Source organism: Notamacropus eugenii, chromosome 7, assembly GCF_028372415.1.
Source record: "Notamacropus eugenii isolate mMacEug1 chromosome 7, mMacEug1.pri_v2, whole genome shotgun sequence".
In the NCBI taxonomy this organism is placed as follows: domain Eukaryota; kingdom Metazoa; phylum Chordata; class Mammalia; order Diprotodontia; family Macropodidae; genus Notamacropus; species Notamacropus eugenii.
Genome location: NC_092878.1, coordinates 27847345 through 27870409, shown reverse-complemented (window position 1 = coordinate 27870409; position 23065 = coordinate 27847345). Strand labels below are relative to the sequence as shown.

At 41.5% G+C, this 23065-nt stretch overlaps 1 protein-coding gene across 20 annotated transcripts in view; it reads right to left on the bottom strand.

Moving 5' to 3' along the window:
• Positions 1-23065, bottom strand: part of MGA (MAX dimerization protein MGA) — a 236355-nt gene that overhangs the window by 105784 nt on the left and 107506 nt on the right. For 13 of the 20 annotated variants that reach the window (XR_011970197.1, XR_011970201.1, XR_011970200.1 and 10 more), the window contains exons 1-2: positions 8069-8198; positions 246-1391 (exon numbers count right to left, since the gene is read on the bottom strand). Coding sequence is in view for 14 of the 20 variants with exons in the window: in XM_072623196.1 (XP_072479297.1) it covers positions 246-1309 (1064 nt within the window). In the remaining 6 variants the exon portion in view is untranslated. Of the gene's footprint in view, positions 1-245; positions 1392-7074; positions 7282-8068; positions 8206-23065 lie in introns of those variants that run through there. The other 7 variants (XM_072623199.1, XM_072623198.1, XM_072623200.1 and 4 more) reach the window with 3 other exon arrangements.

Below are 23065 nucleotides of genomic sequence, written 5' to 3'. Positions count from 1 at the left end.
TCCCCAAAAAATGATGGGGGATAGTGAAAGGGAAATGTTTAAATTCACATGACCTTCATAAGGAAAAAAGTACACTGCATGAAAGATATGAAAAATGATCATTAGTTAACTACTACTATATAGTTCAAGTATGACATAGCATTTAACAAGTGTCCATAACTGTCATTCCATAATGCCACTATAACATAATCTCCTCAGTTCTCTAGCCCTAATCACTCTATTAAAACAAAAATAACTTGTCATACCTTTCAGAAGCTTCCTGCTTTAGTTGTGGAATCCCATCAGGAGTCAAACCAGAATCTAAAAAACCAAGAAAATCTCGTTCTGCATTAAAGGATGCTTTCTCCAAGTCCACCTCTGATGGTTCATGGCCACTCAATTCAGTATCTGGGACATTCTGTTGTATCTCTGATCCATCACTTTCAGTAAGATGGCCCCGATAACCAGGAGAACTAGGAACACTACTCCCTTCCTGGTCTGAGCTGTTCTTCTGTCTCACATCTCGTTGAGGTTTACTGTTCAACCCATCATCCCGAAACCCTTTGGCAAATGGGTTGTAATCTATTTTTAACTGGGTAATTTGAATGTTCTGATAAGCTGTCACTGCAAAAAACTCAGTCTGTGGGAAAGTGAAGGTATGGACATCCGGGCCATTTAGCTGTATAATTTCTGCAGCTTTTTCTGCAGGTACCAGGTGAAGCCGTGGCAGATAACGATGCATAGAGTGTAAGATAATGTGTCCTTCCTGATCCAATGTATTGTTGGTAAGTTTCAGTTTATAGAAAGACACTGGTTGATGCATCCAGTAATGTCCTGTAGAAGGAGATTCTGGATGAATGAACACCCTCCCCAGGACATGAGGCTCTGCCTTGCCACTGGGCTCCCACCAACGGCCATTCCATTTATAGCGGTGGTTATCCACCGGAGAGATGTCCATTACAAGGATATACTTTAAGTTTGAATTCAAGCCAGTTATCCAGTAACGACAGTAAGGAAACATGCGTCTTCCCTGCTTAGTCAGAATCATTTCTGTGCTTCGATGATAGAACTCATTCCACATGCTATTGTTATCCAGGGTGACAGTGATGCCCCCTGAGGTACAATCAGCTGGAAGGCATGTCTTGACTTTAGTTTTTACTGGAGATGACACACTGTTGGCTAAAGCACAGGCATCCCGGTTTGCTACTAAAATGCCTTGATCAGTTTTACTATTTCCTTGTTGCTGTTTCAAGATGACAAAAAAGGCTGGTGTTCCTCCTGACACAGTCCCACCATCTTGATTACCCAATGCAACCTGCTGTTGCTCCATAATAACTGTAGTAGTAAATTCTCTCTTGAACTAACTGCAGACAACACACAATTGAAACAGCCCGTTCTGTGTTTTCACCATCCTGAAAACAAGCAAAATAAATGACTGAAGCCTCTTTAAAAAAAAAAATTATACAGATCGTAACAGCTTACTTTTAAAATAAGGATATGAAAAACGAATTTAAATAATGACAAGGATAACATACTCTAATAAATATACTTTAACTGTTTCACTATACCACTCCACTGCTACAAAACTATAGAACAGCCACCATTCTGTAACTAAAATGTCCATACCCTTTACCCTTTGGCCTAGAAACCCCATTGCTAGGTGTGTGTACCCCTAAAGGGGTCAAAGACAGAAAGGTAAAACATTCACAACAGCACTTTCCATGGTAGCCAAAGGTTGGCAACAAAGTAGAGGAACGGCTGAACAAATTGTGATACATGGATTACTCAAATATTGTTGGGTCATCAAAAATGACAAGAAATTAGAGAAATATGAGATGACTTTTATTAACTAAAGTAGAGTGAAACAAAGAACCAGGAAAACAATATACACCTAATTTCAAAGATAGAAAGAGAAGAATAAAAACAAAAACTAACTACTATGTAATATAATGACCAAGCCCTGAAAAAGAAATATGAAGTTATGCCCCCTTCCTTCACTTCTAAGTAATTTTCCCTAACAATTTCTCCTTTAAAAGTTAATTCTAATCTATTTCAAACAATTTCTCCCATTCAATCATTCTGTAATTCACTATTAAGTCTTATCTCTACAAATAAAAAAATATTTGGCCCTATTTTAGGAAAACCCATATTTAAAGATCCAAACTCACTAAATTATTACAATATTTTTGTTGGGGTTTTTACAAAACATGCATTCCACTTTACAAAAAGATCCACCATGGAGTTCCTTTAAATATCTAGCTCTTGTAGATCTATAAAAATAAAGTTGTACGCAATACAAGTTCATGGAGTCATATACAATCCTTTTTCTTGTGTTTTTAAAATAAGTTAACATTCATTTTTATGTCTTTTATATTTGCCCGTCATTCTCCTTCTATCACTTATTCTCTACTGCCTCATTCCCTACTTCCTACAAACATGCCCATGTTTCATCCATCCTAAAAAAAAAATCTCACTTGATCCTGCTATGTATCCCCTATAACTATCTTCCTATATCTCTTCTATCCTTTCTGGCTAAACTTCTTTAACACTAGCTAAAACAGATGTTTTACATACAATACAGCTTCTAGCTTTATTCCACCAAAGGCTTCAGAGAATCAAGGAGAATGAGAACTGAGAAAAGACCACTGAATTTGTCAAGTTAGTGATCATAGGTAACTTAGAATAGTTTTGTCTGCTGATTCTCTTCCTACCAATGTGACCACTTAATCTCTTCATGGATTCTCATCTAGATCATTTACTCTAACAGCAGGTGTCTCAAAGTTCTATCCTGGAGCCTCTTCTCTCAATATATTACTTCACTGGGATGATTTCATCAGCTCCCAAAGATTTAATTACTATCTCTGTACTCAATGATTCTCAAATATACCTATCCTGCCCTGAACTCTTTTGACATCCAATCTTGCATCTCCAACTGCCTTTCAGATATCCTGAAAAGGATATTCAATAGACATCTTAAACTCAACATGTCCAAAATTGAACTATCTTTCCCTCTAAAGCCTCCTCCTTCATATTTTCCCTATTACTGCAGTACAGTACAAATCTACCCAGTTCCTCGGGCTCACAATCTAGGAGTCATCCTTGACTCCTCACTGTCTCTCATCTTCCATATCCAAGCTGTTGCCAAAGCCTAATCCACCTTTGCATCATCCCTAAAACATACCCCTGTCTCCTCTGATGTTGTCACCACTCTAGTGCAGGTTCTTAACACCTCATCGGGTATGATTAAACTAGCCCACTGAGGGGTATTCTTGCCTCAAGTTTCTTCCTGCTCCAATCCATCCTCCCTTCAGTCACCAAAATGATTTTCCTAAAGGCCAGGTCCTACACCATGTCATCCCCTTAACTCAATAAGCCACCTTTCCAGTCTTCTTACACCTTACTCCCCAAGAAGTATTCTTCAATTCAGTGACACTCATCTCCTTGCTCCACAAACAAGACACTCTATCTCTCCCCTATAGATATTTTATCTGCCTGTCCCCCTTAAATTGCAGTCTGTGAAGGAATTTTAATACTCAATAGACGAGTTCATACATATCTAAGAAAGACCCCTGGAGTTTTTTGAGCAAACAGTTAACTATAATCAGACCTGTTTTAGGAATGTCCCTTTGGCAGCTGTGAAGAGAACAGACTGACAGAGGGACAAACTTGGGGCACACCATAATAGTCCAATAGTGAAGTAAGGCCTAAACAAGGATGTTAGGCCATGAGTAAAAACAAGAAAGCAGTTGCCAAGACTTGGATCGGATATATTGAGAGAACTGAGGCTGAATCTAACTATGTCTGCAAACTTGGGTAACTTGAAGAATACCCCTGACAGAAACAGGGACTTTACGAAGAAAGGAGGTTCTGGGAAGGAAAGAATACTTTGAACAGGCTGAGCTGGATGTGCCTAAGGGCCATTTAGATGGAAACATCTAATAGGCAAGTTGGTGATATGTACTGGCATTCAGGAGAGGTTCAAGATGAATGAAGAAAAGATCTCCTATAACATCTGTTTATAGATCATTACTGTGAAAAGAAAAGGGGGGGGGGGGAAGAAATTTACAACATAAAGCAACAAGAGTCAATATCAATTTAAAACCAATTAGAAAAAAACTGTTTATGAAGTCATAAGCCAAGAAAGAGATGTCAAACTTAAATAGAAATAGATCCCTGCAGGCTGTCAGTGGATGCAGAAAACCACAAATTAACATTACCTATATTGCTTTGTATTTTTTTTAATTTTGCTAAAATTTAATTTCCCAATTACATTTAATCTGATTCTGGCCAGAAGTTTTGAAGGGGCTGAAAGTGTAACATCTCTAATTTTAGGGATAATGAATGATTCAATGTACAAATATCTACATTAAAAAAAAAAATCAACCATATAGTACATATATTTTGACTTTATACTTCACTTTAAATACTGTCTCAATATGCTATCAATTCTTTTTCTCTAGAGAATTAAAATTTGTCACTTAAATTTTAACAGAAAAAACGTAGAATCATCTAGTTGACAACATACTCATGTATCAACAGCAAAAATTCTATGCAAAATTACACACAAAATAGGACACATGTCATAATTCTGAAATTACTTCTTCACTACCTTTTAAAAATTTCTTTCACTTTAGGATATTTACTCTCTTTTCATTAACTTTTTGTACCCACAAAAATATGTGAAGAATTAAAATGGCAGGTTCACGAGATCATAAACCTAGAGCTAAAAGGAACATGAAAGGCCATCTAAATCCAATCCCTTCATTTTACAGTGGGGGAAACTGAGGCATAAGAAATTTAGGTAACACACTCAAGATTACACAAGTATTAAGCATCAGAAGTAGGATTCATACCCAAATACTCTAATGCCACACCTATTTTTCATTCAATTACCTTCCCTCATTATCATGAAAAAATTTCAAAATATCAAAATGCTACAGTATTTCCTAATCAAAATAACTTCTCCTTACAGACCAATGTTTTTAAGAAAAAGGCAATATGTTAGGATAGTTCTCCCCTTAGGAGAAAATCTTGTATGTTATTCTATGAGAAATTAACGAATCTAAGTCCACCTGGCATTTTAAAACAAATTTTATTGGATTTTTTTAAAGTTAGAAAGACATTTAAAAAATCAGGTTATACAGCTACTTCCAGACTCAAAAATAACTGTAACTGATAGGAGACATTGATAATATAACTAAAAGCAACTACTCTGAAATGTATATGTGGGTGTTCTTTAACCAAGGATTTATGCCACACAAGCAGCAAGAAGGTTGCAGATCCTGAGTTTATTTAGCTTTGACCTGTGGATCCAGAAAATTCACAGGGGCTGACTGGGCAGTCAATATTATAAAAGTGGGGTACTAATATCTCAGCAGGCATATGTCTCAGCATGGACAAAATGTACAACTTGAAAGTCATTATATACATTTCCACACCTCACCTCTGATAAGGTACAGGCTGTATATGACTCAGTACAAGTCACTCTCAGCGCCCCCATGTTATTCTCAGGCTATAAACTGCCATAGTTATTGCTCTGCATTGGTGAGGGAGTTTCCTCAAAGGTGAGTGGGGGTTCCCTATACAAATGAAATTAAAGAAACTATACACTGAAGCAATATGATTTAGGTGTCAGGGCTTGCATGTTGTCAATCAATAGACATTTAAGCACATACAATGTGCCAGGCACTGAGCGCCAAAGAGCTTAGGTATAAACAATATACAATACAAAGTTTTCAGAATTGTCAGCATTTCCCTATTAGACATGCAAAGACTTATTTTAGTAACAAGAATGATTAAATGTGAAGAAGCAAATCAAAGTGACATTCTGAAATGATACATCCTATCAGTTGTCATCATACTTACATAATCAACAAAAGATAGTCTTTTCAGGGAGTATTTTGAACTGAAGCAATGTTGCAATTTCGATAAACAAAAGGTTATCATTTCAAACGGAGTTGAAATCTACTTTTTGTCCATGTTCTTTCTCTTAATTATTCCTTGACTGAAAAATAACTTTTCAAATTACAACCGAGTTAACTAATTTAATGACTAAGTCTTACCCACAGAGACAGCATGGCCTAGGAGGTTGGCGCCCAAGTCAACTGGACTTTTATGGTTCTACTTCTTAACACATAACTGCCTGTTTTAAGCTGAGCAAGTCAACTTAAGGAAATTTAAAAACACTATATTCATTAGTAGGAGTTTTTTTCACCAAGGAATTCTTTGTTTACCAAGAAAGTCACAGATCCAGCTCCTAGTCCCTAAGCCCTATTCATATTTTAAAATATACAGCTAACCATCAAACTCACATTCAAAATTCAAAGTATTTCTAAAACTCATTTTTAGACTTTCAAAAATCCAAAATTATTGCTAAATGAGATCTATATTTTCATCAAACATGCAACTTGAAAGGGCAATTTAAGCTATGATTTGAATATTACAGAATGAATGCTTCTCGATACCTGTATAACACCCATGAGATGTTACTTACTGTGTTCTCTGAAAACCTTTCCACTTATCTACAATCTCCAATACAATTTCTCACTCCAGCTTCTAAAGCTCCGAGGATGTCACGTGAGAGTAAATTCATTGAAACTATGCTGATTCAGTTGTTCCCTCTCCCAAGACCCCTAAAAGTTTAAAGGGGGGAGGGGGAGCAGCTGGAGTTACGAAGTTATGAAGCAGTAGGTTGGAAGGGGAGGAAAGAGGAGACAAACTACGGAATTTTAAAAACACATACATAGCATGTTCCCAATCTGTTTTCAACACGATAGATTAATTTGTAAATGAAACTTTTTAGGATCTCAGCCATTTATTGGACTGTCCTCTGCTTCCAAAAATCAGGGCACCTCCATTCTAATGCAAATACGTTTTTGGTTAGAAGAGTTCATTCCTATTCCTAGCAAACCTGTGCAGAGAAGCTGCTGGCCTAGGAGCCACCCAAATGAGGGCCCAACAAAAGGTAATTTCATGCATCGTTTTTTCTGGGTACTAAACTCACGATGACCTACACGATGCCGCCCCTCCTTCGCGATCGTTAAGTCGAGACACCCAGGAATTCAGGGTTCCAACAAATTCTAAGTGTTTACCCACTAGCAAAGCAGCTCAAGCCACGCACGGGCTCTGGCTACAACTCGCGGCCGTGACAGCCGTCCAGGTACTGTGCCATCCCTCCCAAAGGGACCGTGAGCAGGGCGGCCGCCCGCGGCAAGGGGCCTGCTCGTCCCCGAAGGCCGGCTCCCGCAGCGATTCTCCCAGACCACGTCTGCCTGGCTGGGCACCACGTGAAGCACGCAGCAGAAAAAGCTCTTCCGGGGAAGGCGCCCGAGGGTCACGTGCAGCCCGCCGGAACCTGCCGGGAGCTCCCGGGAGCGCAGCAGCGCTCGGTTACCGGGGAGACCGCGGCAAGCTTCAAAGCCCTCCCGGTCCCGCCCCAGCCCAAGGAGCCGCCGCCCCGCCCCCGCCACTCTCCCCGCAGCCCGAAAGCGGCGTCGTGCCCAGGAGCCAGGAGTAAAGCCGCAGGGCCAGCCGCCAGGCTCGGCGGCACGCCGCGGCAAAGGCCGCCACCGCACGCGCGGATGCGGCTCGGGTGGGTTCGAAAGTTCTTACGGGATCCACGTGTCGGCTCTGGCGACGGAAACCAGGCCTGACGAGCCGTTTCCCTACACTCCACCCTCCAAAGGGCCGGCGCTTCGGCGGCCGCCTCTCCTCTCAGCTCCCTCCACCCCATCCCACCTAGCTCAAGTGCAGGCTGGAGGGAACTACACCTAAAGCACTGCAAGGAGCGGCCCCAGCGGCAAAAGGCTCCCGACTCTTCCACCTCTCAGCCCCTAGCAAGCACTTCCACTTCCTCCACTTGGTGAGCACAAGGGCTGGGAGGTCTCATTCGCACCCCACCTCTTCACCTAACAGATGCGGGGGCAGGTGAACTCTCTCTCTGCCCTCTGGGCCAGTCCAAACGCCGCTGCAGCCCGAGAGGCTGCCCCCACTGATGGAGAGAGAAAACAGCACCTCCTCTCCACCTGCTTTCCCGGCCCTGTCTCAGCACCTACGAGCCGTCACCCCTTTGTTTACCCAGATTCCTCACCGGCTAGCAGCCGACGGCTCCTTCTCCGGGCATCGAGTGCTCCTCAAAGGCGGCTTGGGTATCGCACGCAAGAAGAGACGTGTGCACAGGTGTCAAAGCCGGCCTCCGCCTCGGCGAGACAGCAGGATTACCGAGGGCCCCTCTCCGCGTTCTGGATGCCAGATGTGGAGACGACAACATTTAGGGTTCAAAGCGTTGCCCGCAATCGCAGCAGATTCAAAACCTAGAGAGTGTCGTCACGCAAACCGTGCCACGCCGCGCAGCACCCCACGCACGCGAGGGCAGGGCCGCGCCTTGGGCGCTTCTCACCCCGCCCGCCTCGTGGCCGATTCCTTTGGCGTCGATTTTTCCAGTTCGTCAGAAGAGCAGTCCGGAAGTGGGAACGGGGGCGCGCAAGAGGTGTCATGCGCAGTCTCGGTCGGGGGCCTGGAAGCGCGCGCGCCCAGGGCTGCCCCCGCGTCGGGCCCGGCCTGGGTAGGGCGCGCGAAGCTCTCGCCGCCGAGTGCTTCAGAAGACTCCAAAAAACCCAGAAGCTTCGAACTCTCGAAAGCCCATATCGGGCCAGGACCACACAAACGTCCTCCACCCAAGCCCGAGAGTTACCGTGCAGGGCGCGGCAGACCTCACCCCGAATCCTTCACGTCCCGGTGGGGGCGGGTTATTCCGTTCCGCTCGCACACCGTGTGTCTGCAGCCAGCTGAAGAGACTGCGCGCGCACCCCCACCCCCCTCCCACGTCACCGCGCACGCGCTTCCGCCATATGCCACTGCGCAGGCGCAGAATTCTCGGCGCGAGGCGCCTTGCCCACCCCCCCACCCCCCAATCCCACCCCACCCCACCCCCAGTTCCAGGAGGCCAAACCGATCGGCAGATGCCTTTAGGCCGTCGGACCCGCTTCTCAGACCGGGGTCTCCCTTTTCCTCAGTTCTCTGCATCCTGGTCCCTAGTGCTGAAGCTTCTGGAAGCGGGAGGGGCGGGGCAGGCAAGACGCACCCCGATTCCCTGAGCCTTGCACACGAAGTCTTCGTGGAAGCCGGAGAATCGTCGCTAGCCCGGACCTCCCCAAGCGCGCCGGCCCCCTCCTCCGCGCTTCGCCCGCCCGGCTCGCGCTCCCTCTTCCCCGCCTGCCCCCAGCCCGGCCAGGACTCACCCTACCCCTGCTACCCAGACACCTTTCCACCGAGGAAGGGCTTGCTGCCCCAGCGCGCCAGTCGCCTTGGCCTGCGCCAAGACGTCCAGAAAGCTTGAGAGGAGTGACCTTGGGGGCCTGGCAGGCGGACACGTCCGGAGGCCCCCGACAGCAGCGGGGCGTCAGAGGCGGCCTGAGGGCTCCGTGCAGAACGCTTCTCCCGAGGGAACGGGGGTGGGGGTGGGGGGTCTGCCACTAGATCCCCTCTTTGGGGAGAAGGAGAACACCAAGAAGAAACGTTCTGAAAACCAGAACAAGGTCAGGGAAAATGAAGGAAGAACACGCAGCAAAGCACCAACGCATGACAGACCATCTGACTAATTAAGATAGAGTACCCTTAATTCGGAAATATCATTTCTGGAGGTGGAAAAATGTTGGCAAGTTGCTTGGTTACAAAAGGTTACAAATGTGACAAAATTTAATAGAATCCCATCTACGTTTTCTAGCTTTGCGCAGGTTGAAAAGTCAGATGCTAAAGAAATGCAACATATAAAATACAGAAATGAAGCCATCCTGAATGTTTGGCTGATGAATAACGAACTGATGACAAAATCCTGCACATTTTAACTTGACAGAAAATTCAGATCTTAACATCAGGATGTCAATTTCTTAATGCACATGTCCTATCAGGGGAGAATCTCCACCTCATCTTTCTCTACCACAGCTACTCGTAATTCATTTGCTATCAGTAGACAATCAATGGGGGGAAACCTATTGGAAAAGTTTTTACTGTATGGATCCGATTTGTAAACTGGACTTGGATAATCAGAATTCTGCATTTCAGTTCTTCACATTTACACAAAAAGGAAAAAGTGACATTTCCATTACTCCTGACAAGAACCTGTGAGATGGAGCAATCAATCATATTTGCATTTTAATGGCATTTATAGACTTATTGTATATCTCAAAATAATTCACTGGTAATTAATTGTAAAAGATCATATATTCCAATATGTTGCAAGATGTATTTCTTCCTAAAAAGTAGTTTAAACTTCTGGATTAAAACCTCAAAGTACAGTATATATTCATTACATTTTCTAGCAAGGAGTACTCCATCTGCTCTACTGTAATCAATTCTACACTTAAGTCAGGAAGCTCCCCTCTACCCCTTTCTCTCCTTAAATACTGACCATTCCATCCCCTTCTGAGATTCTCGTTGTTTTTCCTGTATTTTTTACATCTAATGTGAATGTGCTGTGAATATATTTGAAAAATTAACAAGTAGGACCCATCATAAATAAAAAAAATTCTAACTTCTTTTTAAAAAGTTAGATTAAAAGAAATGTACTTTTAAAAAAATAACAAATTGTTGTCCAATTCTATTTATGTTATTCCTCATTACAATCAATGATGCTCCTATCTGATCTTAGTTTGAGAAGGAGAAAGCATCTATGAGGGGAAGGTCATCTGGCTTAACCCCTCCTCCTACTGCCTCTAAGTCACCTACACTACCTACAATAGCTTTCTAAATGGTCTCCTTACTTCCCAGACCAATTCATCCTCTAATCAGATGCCAAAGTGATGATCCTAACAAGAGGTCTAACCACTGCACCCTGCCCTACCCCCTTAAATAAATTCCAGTTCCATTATAATGTTCCATTATAACAATGATTATAACATAAAATCTTCAGACATTTAAAGTCTCCCTATTACATCGGGGATCAAATATGAAATCCTTTTCACTTTAAAAGCCCTTCATAACCTGGCCCCTGCCCAAGTTTCCAATCCTCTTATACACTTCATTCTCCTCCACATACTCTGCAATTCAGTAACAAGAACCTTCTTAGTCTTAATGATGAAAAAAGCTATCCATCCCCAGAGAAAGAACCGTTGGTGTCTGAATACAGATCGAAGTTTACTGTTTCTTTTTTCTTGTCTGTGTTTTCTTCCACAACATGACTATTATGCATATGTTTTGCATGACTACTGATGGTCAACATTACACATGTATAACCTATATGGAATTGCTTACCTTTTCAAATGGGGGGAGGGGGGAGAAGAGGAAGGGAGAGAATTTAGAACTAAAAATTTTTAAAATGAATGTTAAAAGTTGTTTTTATATGTAACTGGGGAAAAATAAAATACTAAACAAAAGCTTAAAAAAAAAAAACCAAGAACCTTCTTATTCTTTACTCATGACCTTTTTACTCCTCAAGCCTGAAATAAATGCTGTCCTTCCTCATTGCCGATTCCTTGATTCTCCAGATTTCTTCAATACTCAGTGCAAATCCAACCTTTTGTGGGCAGTCTTAATTTCCTGCCTTCCTAGTCTTTCTCTCTGAAATTACTCTCCATTTACACTGTATCTGTTTTGTCTGTATATAGTTCTATGCATGTTCTCTCCATCAGAATACGAGCTCCTTGAGAGCAAGGAGTGCTTTGGTCTTTCTTTGTATCTCCAGTACTTAGAGCAATATGGCACACAGAAGTGCTTATTAATAAATGCTTGTTAGCTGATTTTTCCCAGGAGGAAAATGAGGCCCAGAGAGGGGAAAGGACTTGCTCAAGTTCACACAGATATGGAGTAGAGCTAGAATATCAAGTCAGATCTAGTGGTCATTCCACCATACCACCATTATTTATTCTCTGGGTCTCTAAACATTTCCACTTCATAGAATTGTTTATAGTTGGAAGGGATCTCAGCAGGCATCATGTCCAACCCATATTCGGAAAAGGATTCCCACTACAGTACATGAAAAATGGTTATCCATTCCCTATTTGAAATCTCCACTGAGGGGGAAGACACATGCCTCTTGGAACAATCCATTCTACTTGTGGATAGTTCTAGATGTTAGGAAGATTTTCCTGACATTAACCTTAAACTTGCCTCCTTGCAATTGCTCTATTAATGTTCCTAAAGACAGAAAGAATAACTCTCATCCCTCTTTCACATGAGAGCATTGCAAGTACTTGAGGTCAATTATGTTCCATCACTCTTCTTCCCTTTCCCCCTCTTCTCCAGGATACACACTCATGGTTCCTTTAATGAATCCTCACATGACGTGGACTCAAAGCCTTTCACCATTCTGGCTGCTCTACACTGGATGTTCTTGCTTATTAATGTCCTTTCTAAAACAAAGTTCAACCAATTAATTTTTAATCCATGTGCTTCTTCACATCAGCTTTCTTGCTGAATTTGCCTCTCCTTCTAAACAGCCATTTTTACTGATAATACCACCATTCTACTTGTCCAGAGTAAAAGTCTTGGCATAATATTTATCTCTTTCCTCTTCTTCAACTAGTTGCCACATCTTGCCAAATCTATTCAAGATCTCTTGCATCCATTCAACAGAAAATATCCATGAAAAGTTTACTGTGTATTATTCTTCAAAGCTATACTCATTTATCTAATGTGAAATCATGTGCAGTTAATAAGGGATCAAGGGATATATGAAAATCTCATGACCTCAATGCCAAATAGTGTAAAAGAAGTCATTGCAGCAAAAGTACATGTTGGAAGACTTATAATGTCAAATTATTAAGCTTTATCCCAGTTAATCTGTACCGTACTGTACATATCATTGATGATGTCCTTTGTATTTCTTGTTTATAGTGTTTTGCCATAGTGTAAACATACTTACACTAACATAGGCCTCTCAACTGCCCTTTGGGAGAAGGAACTTAAATTTCAATTTTTCTGGAGGCTGCAGTGTTCTTTAACTTGCAGCTATATAACATCAGTGGGAAGGTACTAGCTTTGAACTGATAGGAAGAAACTTGTTTCAGGAAGAAGCTTGAAGTAATTATTTTAAAAAAAAAAACTTGGTACAATATAGTCTGTTCCTTCTACTCTTGTTTAGCTCTAGGCCCAACTCATTCATATGTAGTGTCTGTCATTCATTCATTCAACAAACATTTATCCAGCACCATTATCTGCTAGAAAGTGGAGATACAAAATGAAACATCCCACAAGGAACCTGCATCTCCTTTTCACAGAGATACATACATATATGTATACACACAATGGTTGAGTCCATTAAACTATATCAAGTGTATAATTGGTTCTTAAAACATAAACAGAAAAAAAAATGCTTATAGGCCATCTTTTGACACAGTAGTCAATACGAACTTTAGCCTAAGTCAAAGTAAGTGGAAAATAATCACAAGTAGTGGCTTTATACAATTAGAGCTACAAAACTATGAACTTTAACCTACTGATTTCACTACTAAGATTACATTCTTAGGATGTGATTGATAGGAGAAAGTCTCTCTTTGTGTAAAAATGTTCCCTAACATTCATGACAGTAAAAGAAAAATCTGGAAAACAACCCAGGTATACAACAATTATGATACATGTAGATAATGGAATATTAGTGGACATGAGAAATGACAAATATGAAGAGTATTATGGATGAAATATAGGAAATCATCAGAGTGGAAAATCAAGTGGAAACTAAACAATAAACTATGATCCATGTCCAAGGATATTTCCAGAGCCAGTTTTAACAACTAATGAGAGCCCACTGTTAAATTGTCAGTGTTAGCAGTTTTGGTAGAAATCAGCAAACTACAAAATGACTGGATTTATTGTTCTATTGACTGGCTAAACCTAAAGTGATGGAGAAAATGTTAATTATGTAGATTAGAGTTAAAAGTGTGTCAAGTGGGGGAAAAAGAACAGTTTACTATGCTAGGCCTTAGGGCTAAATGGACAGTCCTAGCCCTTAAAGAACATATAATGTATCCCACTAGAAGGTAACCTAGCCCATCCTTCTCCACTCAAAAAAACTGTCATCTTCATTACCTGGATTATCCTAATAGCCTCCAAATTGGTCATCTGGCCTTCTGTTTTTCCCTTTTCTAATCTATTCTTCACAATATCTGCCAAAATTACCTTCCTAATGCAAAAACTTACTATGTCACTCCCTTGCTCAAAAATCTTCACTAATAATCCTTCTGCCTAAAAAATAAAATGAAAACTTCTTAGCCTCTAATTGAAGGCCCTGCACAACTTGGCTTAAACCTATCTTTCCAATTTTATTTCAGAGTATACACCTCCAAACACTCTAAGTTCAAGTGAAACTATGCTGCTGGCTATCTGAGGTTACTGAGGGTTTGTTCACCTCCAGACATTTTCAAATGAGGCTGCTTATCCCTCTCACAAGAATGGAACATGCTCCTTCCTCCGTCCTCATCTTCCTTTAAGGCCCACCTCCACGTAACCTTCTCTAACCCTGCCCTCCACACAACTAGAAATGATAACTCCTTCTTCAAATTACTTTAAAGTACTTTATCTGAATCTCTCTTATGATGTCTCTCTCACATTCTACCTTGTATCATGTTCACTAGAGTAAATATTCTATCACTATTAGAATGTAAGTTCCATAAAGGTAGAAACTACATAGCTTCATCAATCTATACTAAGTGCCTTGTATACAACACAAAATTAATAGATATCTGACAATGTAAATACCTACTAGTTGTCCCTATTCTTATTTCTCCTTTTTTCCCCTTCAGTTTCTCAAACTACATCAGTTTATAGTTATTGTTGTCAAGTTTTCCTTCCATATTTGAATCCGTGACTTAATTTTTCCCTGCTTATGACAATCAAATCTGGATAGAGGTCTTCACTATGCAATCCAATTCAACAAAAGTTCAATATATTAGATTCCTATTACACACAAGACACTATGCTAAGCATTAAGGATACAAAGACAAAAACGAAAAAAGGCTCATTTCTCAAGATGCTTAAAAATATCTGATGATAAATTACATGATAGTACAACTATAGTCAGCCCCAGAAAGTGTGGATTAGTGTGTTCAGGTCAGGGTGCCATATTTTAGGAAGGATATTGAAAAACCTGGAGGATATCCAGAGGAGGGCAGTCAGGCAAAGAGCTCTGAAATGATGACATCTATTGAAGGAAATGGGAACATTTACCTAGAATACAAAATATGGGGAAGGGGAGAGCATATGAAAGAGGAATTAAATTTATACTCTGTGATCCTAGAAGGCAAAACTAGAAGCAATGGGTAGAAGACTCAAGGAAGCAAATTTATGCCCGATATAGAGGAAGATGTTCTAACATTGAGAGTTCTATTAAAGTAGAATGAGCTATTCAATAGAAGCATTGGTTTTCCCTTCATGGGAGGTCTTCAAGGAAAGGCTAGATAAACATGTTAGTTATGCTGGAGAGGGGATGGCCTTTGAGACCCCATCTAATTCAGCTCCCATTCAAGTGGGATTATAAAACACATTATAAAATGGCACAAAACCCATGCTTAACACATAGCTGACACACACTAAGTAATCACTTAATAATTGCTTTTCGGTTGATTGATAACCCACTCTAAGAACTTGTTTAATAATTTGCTATTGGATTTGTTGATTTTCAAGTCAATAATGACAGCATGTAGGAGTTTTCAACTCTTTTAATGACAGGACTGTCTTTGAACTTCTTAGAAAGAAAAAGGTAACTCTGAAAGGGAAGGGGCAGAGCACAGAGAACTGTTACAAATAGCACGAGACGTGGGTGAGGGGAGGTGAACCTTCCCAGTAGCTGCTGATACTTCAATAAACAAAACTGGCCTTGAAGATTACTGATGGCACTGAGGCTCCAAGGTCTATTAGGTAAAGACAAAGGTAAAGACAACTGTGAGAAGGATACAACATAGTTGAGAAGAAAAATATACATAACAGTATGAGAAAAGTGGTAAAGCAGCCTATTAAGTACAGAATATTTAAATATAAAGTACAGAATGAGAACAGAAGAATGATTAAAGTATGGTATATCAGAGAAAACTGTGTACAATATGATTATCAAATTTCTGTTGTTTTAACTTGCCCTAAAAATATCTGAGTTCTCCTGGAACAGAAATCTATAATATGTCTCTAATTATATTACTCTTCTGTTTTCCCTTTTAATTTAATGCAAAAACTTTTCTTTTAGCAATCTTCCTTTATTTCCTAGTCTTGGGAAAATGCATACAGAAAGCAATTTCTTAATGAACAACACATACTTCTTTTTCTTTTCTATTTGCCTGACTGAACAATCTGTATCTTTTTGGTCTCACATTATCTCAATTTTGGCAGTCATGGCTGTGTTCATAAATCATTAACTCCAACTCCAGCTGAATTCTCAGCTTTCTTAAATTTGCCTGTGTCTTAGGTAGACTTCTTGGCCCCTCCCTAGAATGTAATCGCAGGAACTGTAAAGAGTGACATGCACAAACTTTACCGGCCTGTCCCCTTGGGTCCCAATTTAAACCTTCTTTATGGCATTATCCAGCACCTTCCCTGAGATATTCTTCCCCTCCTGAAAAGCTATGTTCTACCTCAGCTTCGCAAGTCCTCTTCCGAACACGGCACCCAGAGGCCCAGGAAACCAAGGAGAAAGTGCAAGAACTCTTGCTAGAGAATCATTCAGCCACAATCAAATGAGTAACAAAATCAAATGCATAATAAAGCACTGGGCTAACAAGTAACTTGGGAATAAAAAGAATACAAAGGTAGAGAACAAGAGAACTCGCCCCTTTCTAAGCTTACAAGCAAGTTGTCAGAGATAAAAACACATAGAAGGAACTATACTACAAGGCAGAAAGGGAAATTTTCTGTAAGAGTAGCTCCAGTAGCTGCAGATCAAACAGAGATCCTTTCCACTCGGAAACATCAGTGAAGACTTCGTGGAGGAGGCGGTATCTAAGTTGGAACTTAGTGGACAGAGAGGGCTTCAATAAATTAGGAGTGAGGAAGAGGTAGGAAAGTGACAGAGAACACAGAGAGATGTGTCAGCAGAATAACACAGTTCAGAAAGCATGGGAAGGAAGACCAGGAATTCAATCTGGCTAAAGCATAAGGGATGTGGAAAGGAGTGATGAGAAATAAGACTAAAAAAGATAGATTGAGGTCAGATCATGGAGGACCTAGAATACCACACAATGAATTCTGAACATTACCTGGTGGATAATGAGAAGTTATTCAAAGTTTTCTTTTCTTTCTTTTTTTTTTTTATTAGAGCACTGACATAGAATCACAAACTCTCAGAATTGGGAGGAACCAAAAAGACCATCTAATCTATTTTAAAAACAAGAATGCTCTCTATAAAATACCCAACAAGAAGTTATCCAGTCTTTGCTTGAAGAATAACAGTAAGGTTGAAGCCTACTTCCCAAAGCAGACCACTTCATTCTGGATAGCTCCAATTATTAGGAAGTTTACACACACACACACACACACACACACACACACACACACACACACACACACACTTTCTCTCTCTCTCTCTCTCTCTCTCTCTCTCTCTCTCTCTCTCTCTCTCAATTTCCTTTTACCCACTGCTCCTAGTTTTGCCCTCTTACACAGAACAAGCCTAACATCTCTTACATGAAAGGGCATTTCAAATACTTAAAGACAGTTATCCTGTCCCCCACTAACATTTTTCTTTTTTAGTTTAAATATCTCTGGTTCCTTCAACAGGTCTTAATATGGCATAATCTCAAAGTCCTTCACCATCCTGGTTGCCCTACTCTGCATGCTCTCTAGCTAATCAATGTCTTTCTACAACTATGGTTCCTAGAATTAAATTTAATAATCCATATGTGCTCTAATGGAGAAGGGATATTAAGGGTCGCCTAGCCACAACTACCTCAGTCTTATAATTTATAAGATTGCTTTTTTGAAATCCTTTCTTAGATTTTACATTTATTCTTATTAGGCCCAAACTTCTAGCCTGTAAAGATTCTTTAGCTCTTGTTCTTCAACACATCAGCTATCCATCCCTCTGCTGCTTTTTTTTTTTCAGCAAATTTGAAAAACATTGCATTTATGTTCAGTATAGCGTCCCCATTAACACCAGCAGGTTGAGTCTCCTGAGAGCAGCTGACTAATCTCCTTAAGATTGTACGGACAGGGCGGAGCCAAGATGGCGAAGTAGAAAGACGCACATACACATAGCTCCGAACACACAAACCACAGAACGCAGAGGGGACCAAGCCAGGGCGAATTCTGCACCCAGAGACCACGGAGTATTGGAGCGAGGGAGATTTCTGCTCCGGAGAGACCTGCAAACCTCTCGCAAAAGGTCCGTCGCGCTGCAGACGCGGAGCCCAGCCCGGACCTGCAGCGGTGGCCACGGCTCCGAGAGGCGCAGATCTGAGAGGGCTCCGGAGGCGGGATCTTCAGTGGCGGCACAGGTGACTGACCGGGGTGGGTGAGAGAGTCTCTTTGGCGGGTTGAGAGGGGAGTGGGGTGCCCCCATGGCTCAGGCCCCCCCGGGAGATAGAAGCTGAAAGGCAGCTGCAGACAGGGGCTCCCCAAGCTGGCGGGAGCCTGGATCCATTGTGGAAGGTCTGTGCATAAACCCCCTGAGGGAACAGAGCCTGAGAGGCGGCCCTGCCCCTGACCTCAGCACCTGAACTAAATTTAACACTGAATAGCAGCCCTGCCCCCACCAAAAGCCCTAAGGCTGGAAGCAGCATTTGAATCTCAGTCCCCAAACGCTGGCTGGGAGGACCAGGAGGCGAGGTGGGTGTGAGGAGAACATTCAGAGGTCAGGTCACTGGTTGGGGAGAATGCCCAGAAAAGGGAAAAGAAATAAAACTATTGAAGGGTACTTTATCGGAGAAAAGACACTTCCTCCCTTCCTTTCTGATGGGGAGGAACAATGCTTGCCATCAGGCAAAGACACAGAAATCAAGGATTCTGTGTCCCAGCCCACCCAATGGGCTTGGGCCATGGAAGAGCTCAAGAGGAATTTTGAAAATCAAGTTAGAGAGGTGGAGGAAAAACTGGGAAGGGAAATGAGAGGGATGAGGGCGAAGCATGAAAAGCAGATCAGCTCCCTGCTAAAGGAGAACCAAAAAAATCTTGAAGAAATTGGCACCTTGAGAACTAGCCTAACTCAGCTGGCAAGGGAGGTGCAAGGGGCCAATGAGGAGAAGAATGCTTTCAAAAGCAGAATTAACCAAATGGAAAAGGAGATTCAAAAGCTCACTGAAGAAAATAGATCTTTCAAAACTGGAATGGTACGGATGGATGCTAAGGACTTTTCGAGAAAGACAGATATCTCAGAACATACCACGCAGATTTGAAAAATGGAAGATAATGTGAAATATCTTATTGGAAAAACAACTGACCTGGAAAATAGAATCAGGAGAGACAATGTAAAAATTCTAGGACTACCTGAAAACCATGATCAAAAGAAGAGCCTAGACATCATCTTTCATGAAATTATCAAGGAAAACTGCCCTGAGATTCTAGAACCAGAAGGCAAAATAAATATTCAAGGAATCCGCAGAACACCGCATGAAAGAGATCCAAAAAGAAAAACTCCTAGAAGCATTGTGGCCAAATTCCAGAATTCCCAGGTGAAAGAGAAAATATTGCAAGCAGCTAGAAAGAAACAATTCAAGTATTGTGGAAATACAATTAGGATAGCACAAGATCTGGCACCCTCTACGTTGAGGGATAGAAGGGAATGGAATAGGATATTCCAGAAGTCAAAGGAACTAGGACTGAAGCCAAGAATCACCTACCCAGCAAAACTGAGTATAATACTTCAGGAGAAAAAATGGTCTTTCAATGAAATAGAAGACTTTCAAATTTTCCTGATGAAAAGACCAGAGCTGGAAAGAAAATTTGACTTTCTAACACAAGAATGAAGAGAACCATGAAAAGGCGAACAGCAAAGAGAAATCATAAGGGACTTACTAAAGTTGAACTGTTTACATTCCTACATGGAAAGACAATATTTATAACTCTTGAAACATTTCAGTATCTGGGCACTGGGTGGGAGTACACACACACACATGCACACACGCACACATACATAGAGACAGAGTGCACAGAGTGAATTGAAGAGGATGGGATCATACATTAAAAAAAAAAAATGAAATCAAGCAGTGAGAGAGAAATATTGGGAGGAGAAAGGGAGAAGTTATATGGGGCAAATTATCTCTCATAAAAGAGGCAAGCAAAAGACTTATTAGTGGTGGGATAAAGAGGGGAGGCAAGAGAAAAACATGAGGTCTACTCTCATCACATTCCACTAAAGGAAAGAATATAATGCACACTCATTTTGATAGGAAAACCTATCTCATAATACAGGAGAGTGGGGGACAGGGGCACAAGCAGGGTGGGGGGGAGGATGGAGGGGAGGGCATGGGGAGGAGAATGCAATACGAGGTCGACACTCATGGGGAGGGAAAGGACCATAAGAAAATAGAAGTAATGGGGGACAGGATAGGATGGAGGGAAATATAGTTAGTCCTATACAACACAACTAGTATGAAAATCATTTGCAAAACTAAACAGATATGGCCTATATTGAATTGCCTGTCTTCCAAGGGGAAGGGGTGGAGAGGGAGGGAGCTAAAGAAGTTGGAACTCAAAGTGTTAGGACCAAATGTAATGTTCTTACCACTGGGTAACAAGAAATACAGGTTAAGGGGTCAAGAAAGCTATCTGGCCCTACAGGACAAAAGAGAAGACGGAGACAAGGGCAGAGAGGGAGGATAGAAGAGAGAGCAGTTTGGTCACAGGGGCAATTAGAAAGCTCGGGTTTGGGGCGGGGGAGGGGAGAAAAGGGGAGAAAATTTGTAACCCAAAATTGTGTGAAAATAAATGTTAAAAGTTAATAAAATAAATAAATAAATGAAAGTCAAAAAAAAAAAAAAAAGATTGTAGGGACAACCCTGAGGAGTTAGGGATTTTGAATACTACTTATCATGCGACCCCTTTTGGTATGCTTCCCAATATCATTTAATCAATTACCATCTCCTTAATATCAGTTAAACAATGAATATCAATTAGCTTTTAAAAGGGGTATTTACTGAGAAGGTGTGGCAAGGACCAGAGTATAATAAGTCTGGGCAGATCCAGAATCCAGGAGAAAGTGGATTCAGGTTTAGAGAATACACGTGGCAAAGAGGTAACTTACAGCTCCTGGTGAGATGAAAACCCTTTTCTCTCTTCCTGGAGTTCTCATGAAATTCCCCCTTCTTTAGTGTGTCTAGTTGGTTCATCTCACCTCATCAGCTGGATGCATTTTTTACTGATCCAGTCTGTCCTGTAACACGATGAACAGAGAGGAAGAGGAGAGGAAAAGAGCAAACTCTGCCTCTCCTGCCTTCAAGTAACAGGCACAAGGGTCTGACTCCTCAAAGTACTCCTCAGGTTAAACTCTAGAAATAATTGTTAGAACTGCTAGAATCTTCTTTTGACACAGGCCAAGAGACATGTCTAATTCTTGAAAACACTTCCAACCAATCCAAATCTGTTTCCCGGGCTGCCACCTAGTTAAACCTATGAGTGAGAGAATCTGACCTCCCACTACTATTATTCCTGTCCTGGGGGTAAAGTTGTCTTGTTGGTACTTTCCAATGATGTACGCACTGATAATGAGGTTGATGCACACATTGCCAGAGCTGGCTCAATGTTTGGGAGGCTCCGAAGAAAAGTATGGGAGAGAAGAGGTATTAGACTGACTACCACACTAAAGGTCTGCAGAGCCGTTGTGCTGACCTCATTGTTGTATGCCTGTGAAACATGGCATACAACACCAGCACCATGCCAGGAAACTGAATCGCTTTCATCTGAACTGTCTTAGGAAGATTCTGAGGATCACCAGGCAGGATAAGGTACCAGACACTGAGGTTCCTGATCGAGGTGAACTGCCAAGTATTCAAACTATGGTTCAGAGAGCGTAACTCCAATGGGCTGGCCTTGTTGTTCGAATGCAAAATGTATGCTTGTCAAAAAGACAATTTTATGGAGAACTCCCATGGGGCAGGCGATCACATGGTGGCCAGAAGAAATGATACAAGGATACTCTCAAGGTCTCTCTCAAGAACTCTGCGTGAAAGAAAGAAAGAGAGAGAGAGAGAGAGAGAGAGAGAGAGAGAGAGAGAGAGAGAGAGAGACACCTCATCGCAGCCCAAAGCTGCTGACTGATCCTGTAGAAAAGGTGAAAGGTGCCACATGGGAGACACTGGCACACAACTGCTCAGCATGGCATGCCCACCTCAGAAGGGTGCTCTATAACCAAAGCAGAATTGAGACAGCACAAAGAAAACATAGGACGCACAAATTTGGAGTAACCACCCCAAATATTCACATGGACTATCTGTGCCCAATCTGTGGCAGACCATTCCAAGCTCGTATTGGTCTGATCAGTCACAGTCAGACACACTGAAACTTCACTTTATCAAGGAGATGTCATTTTGGTCCTCTTTGAGAACGAAGGACAACAACCAACCATAAACTCACCTAGCCTATTACGTCCAGTGAGTCCCAAACCAAAGCTTACATCACAACATTTCACGAAATTGGCTGTCCTATGGATCAAGACACTATCTCTGTCACTGTGACTCAGACCCAAACTTTCTTCCCTGGCTACCACTCCCCTATCCAATTTGTCTCTACTGGTTAGAATATAAACTCCTTAAGAGAAGAGACTGCCTCACTGCTGTATTTGTATTCCTAATAGTGGGCACCATCTCTGAAATACAGTGAGTCCTTAATAAGTGTTTTTTCATTCATTCTTTATTAACGCATTCATTCATTCAGGCTTGAATGAATATATTGGACCATTTCAACCAATTCCCAATCTGCCTAAACATATGTGTACATAAATACATGTATTTACATATGTAACATATCTATCTATCTATCTATCTATCTATCTATCTATCTATATCTATCTAGAACAGGTAGGTGGCAATGAATAATATGCCAGGCCTGAAGTCACAAAGATTCATGTTCTTGAGTTCAGATCTGGCCTTAGATACTTACTAGCTGTGTGACCCTGGGCAAGTCACTTAACCCTGTTTGCCTCAGTTTTCTCATCTGTAAAATAAGCTAGAGAAGGAAA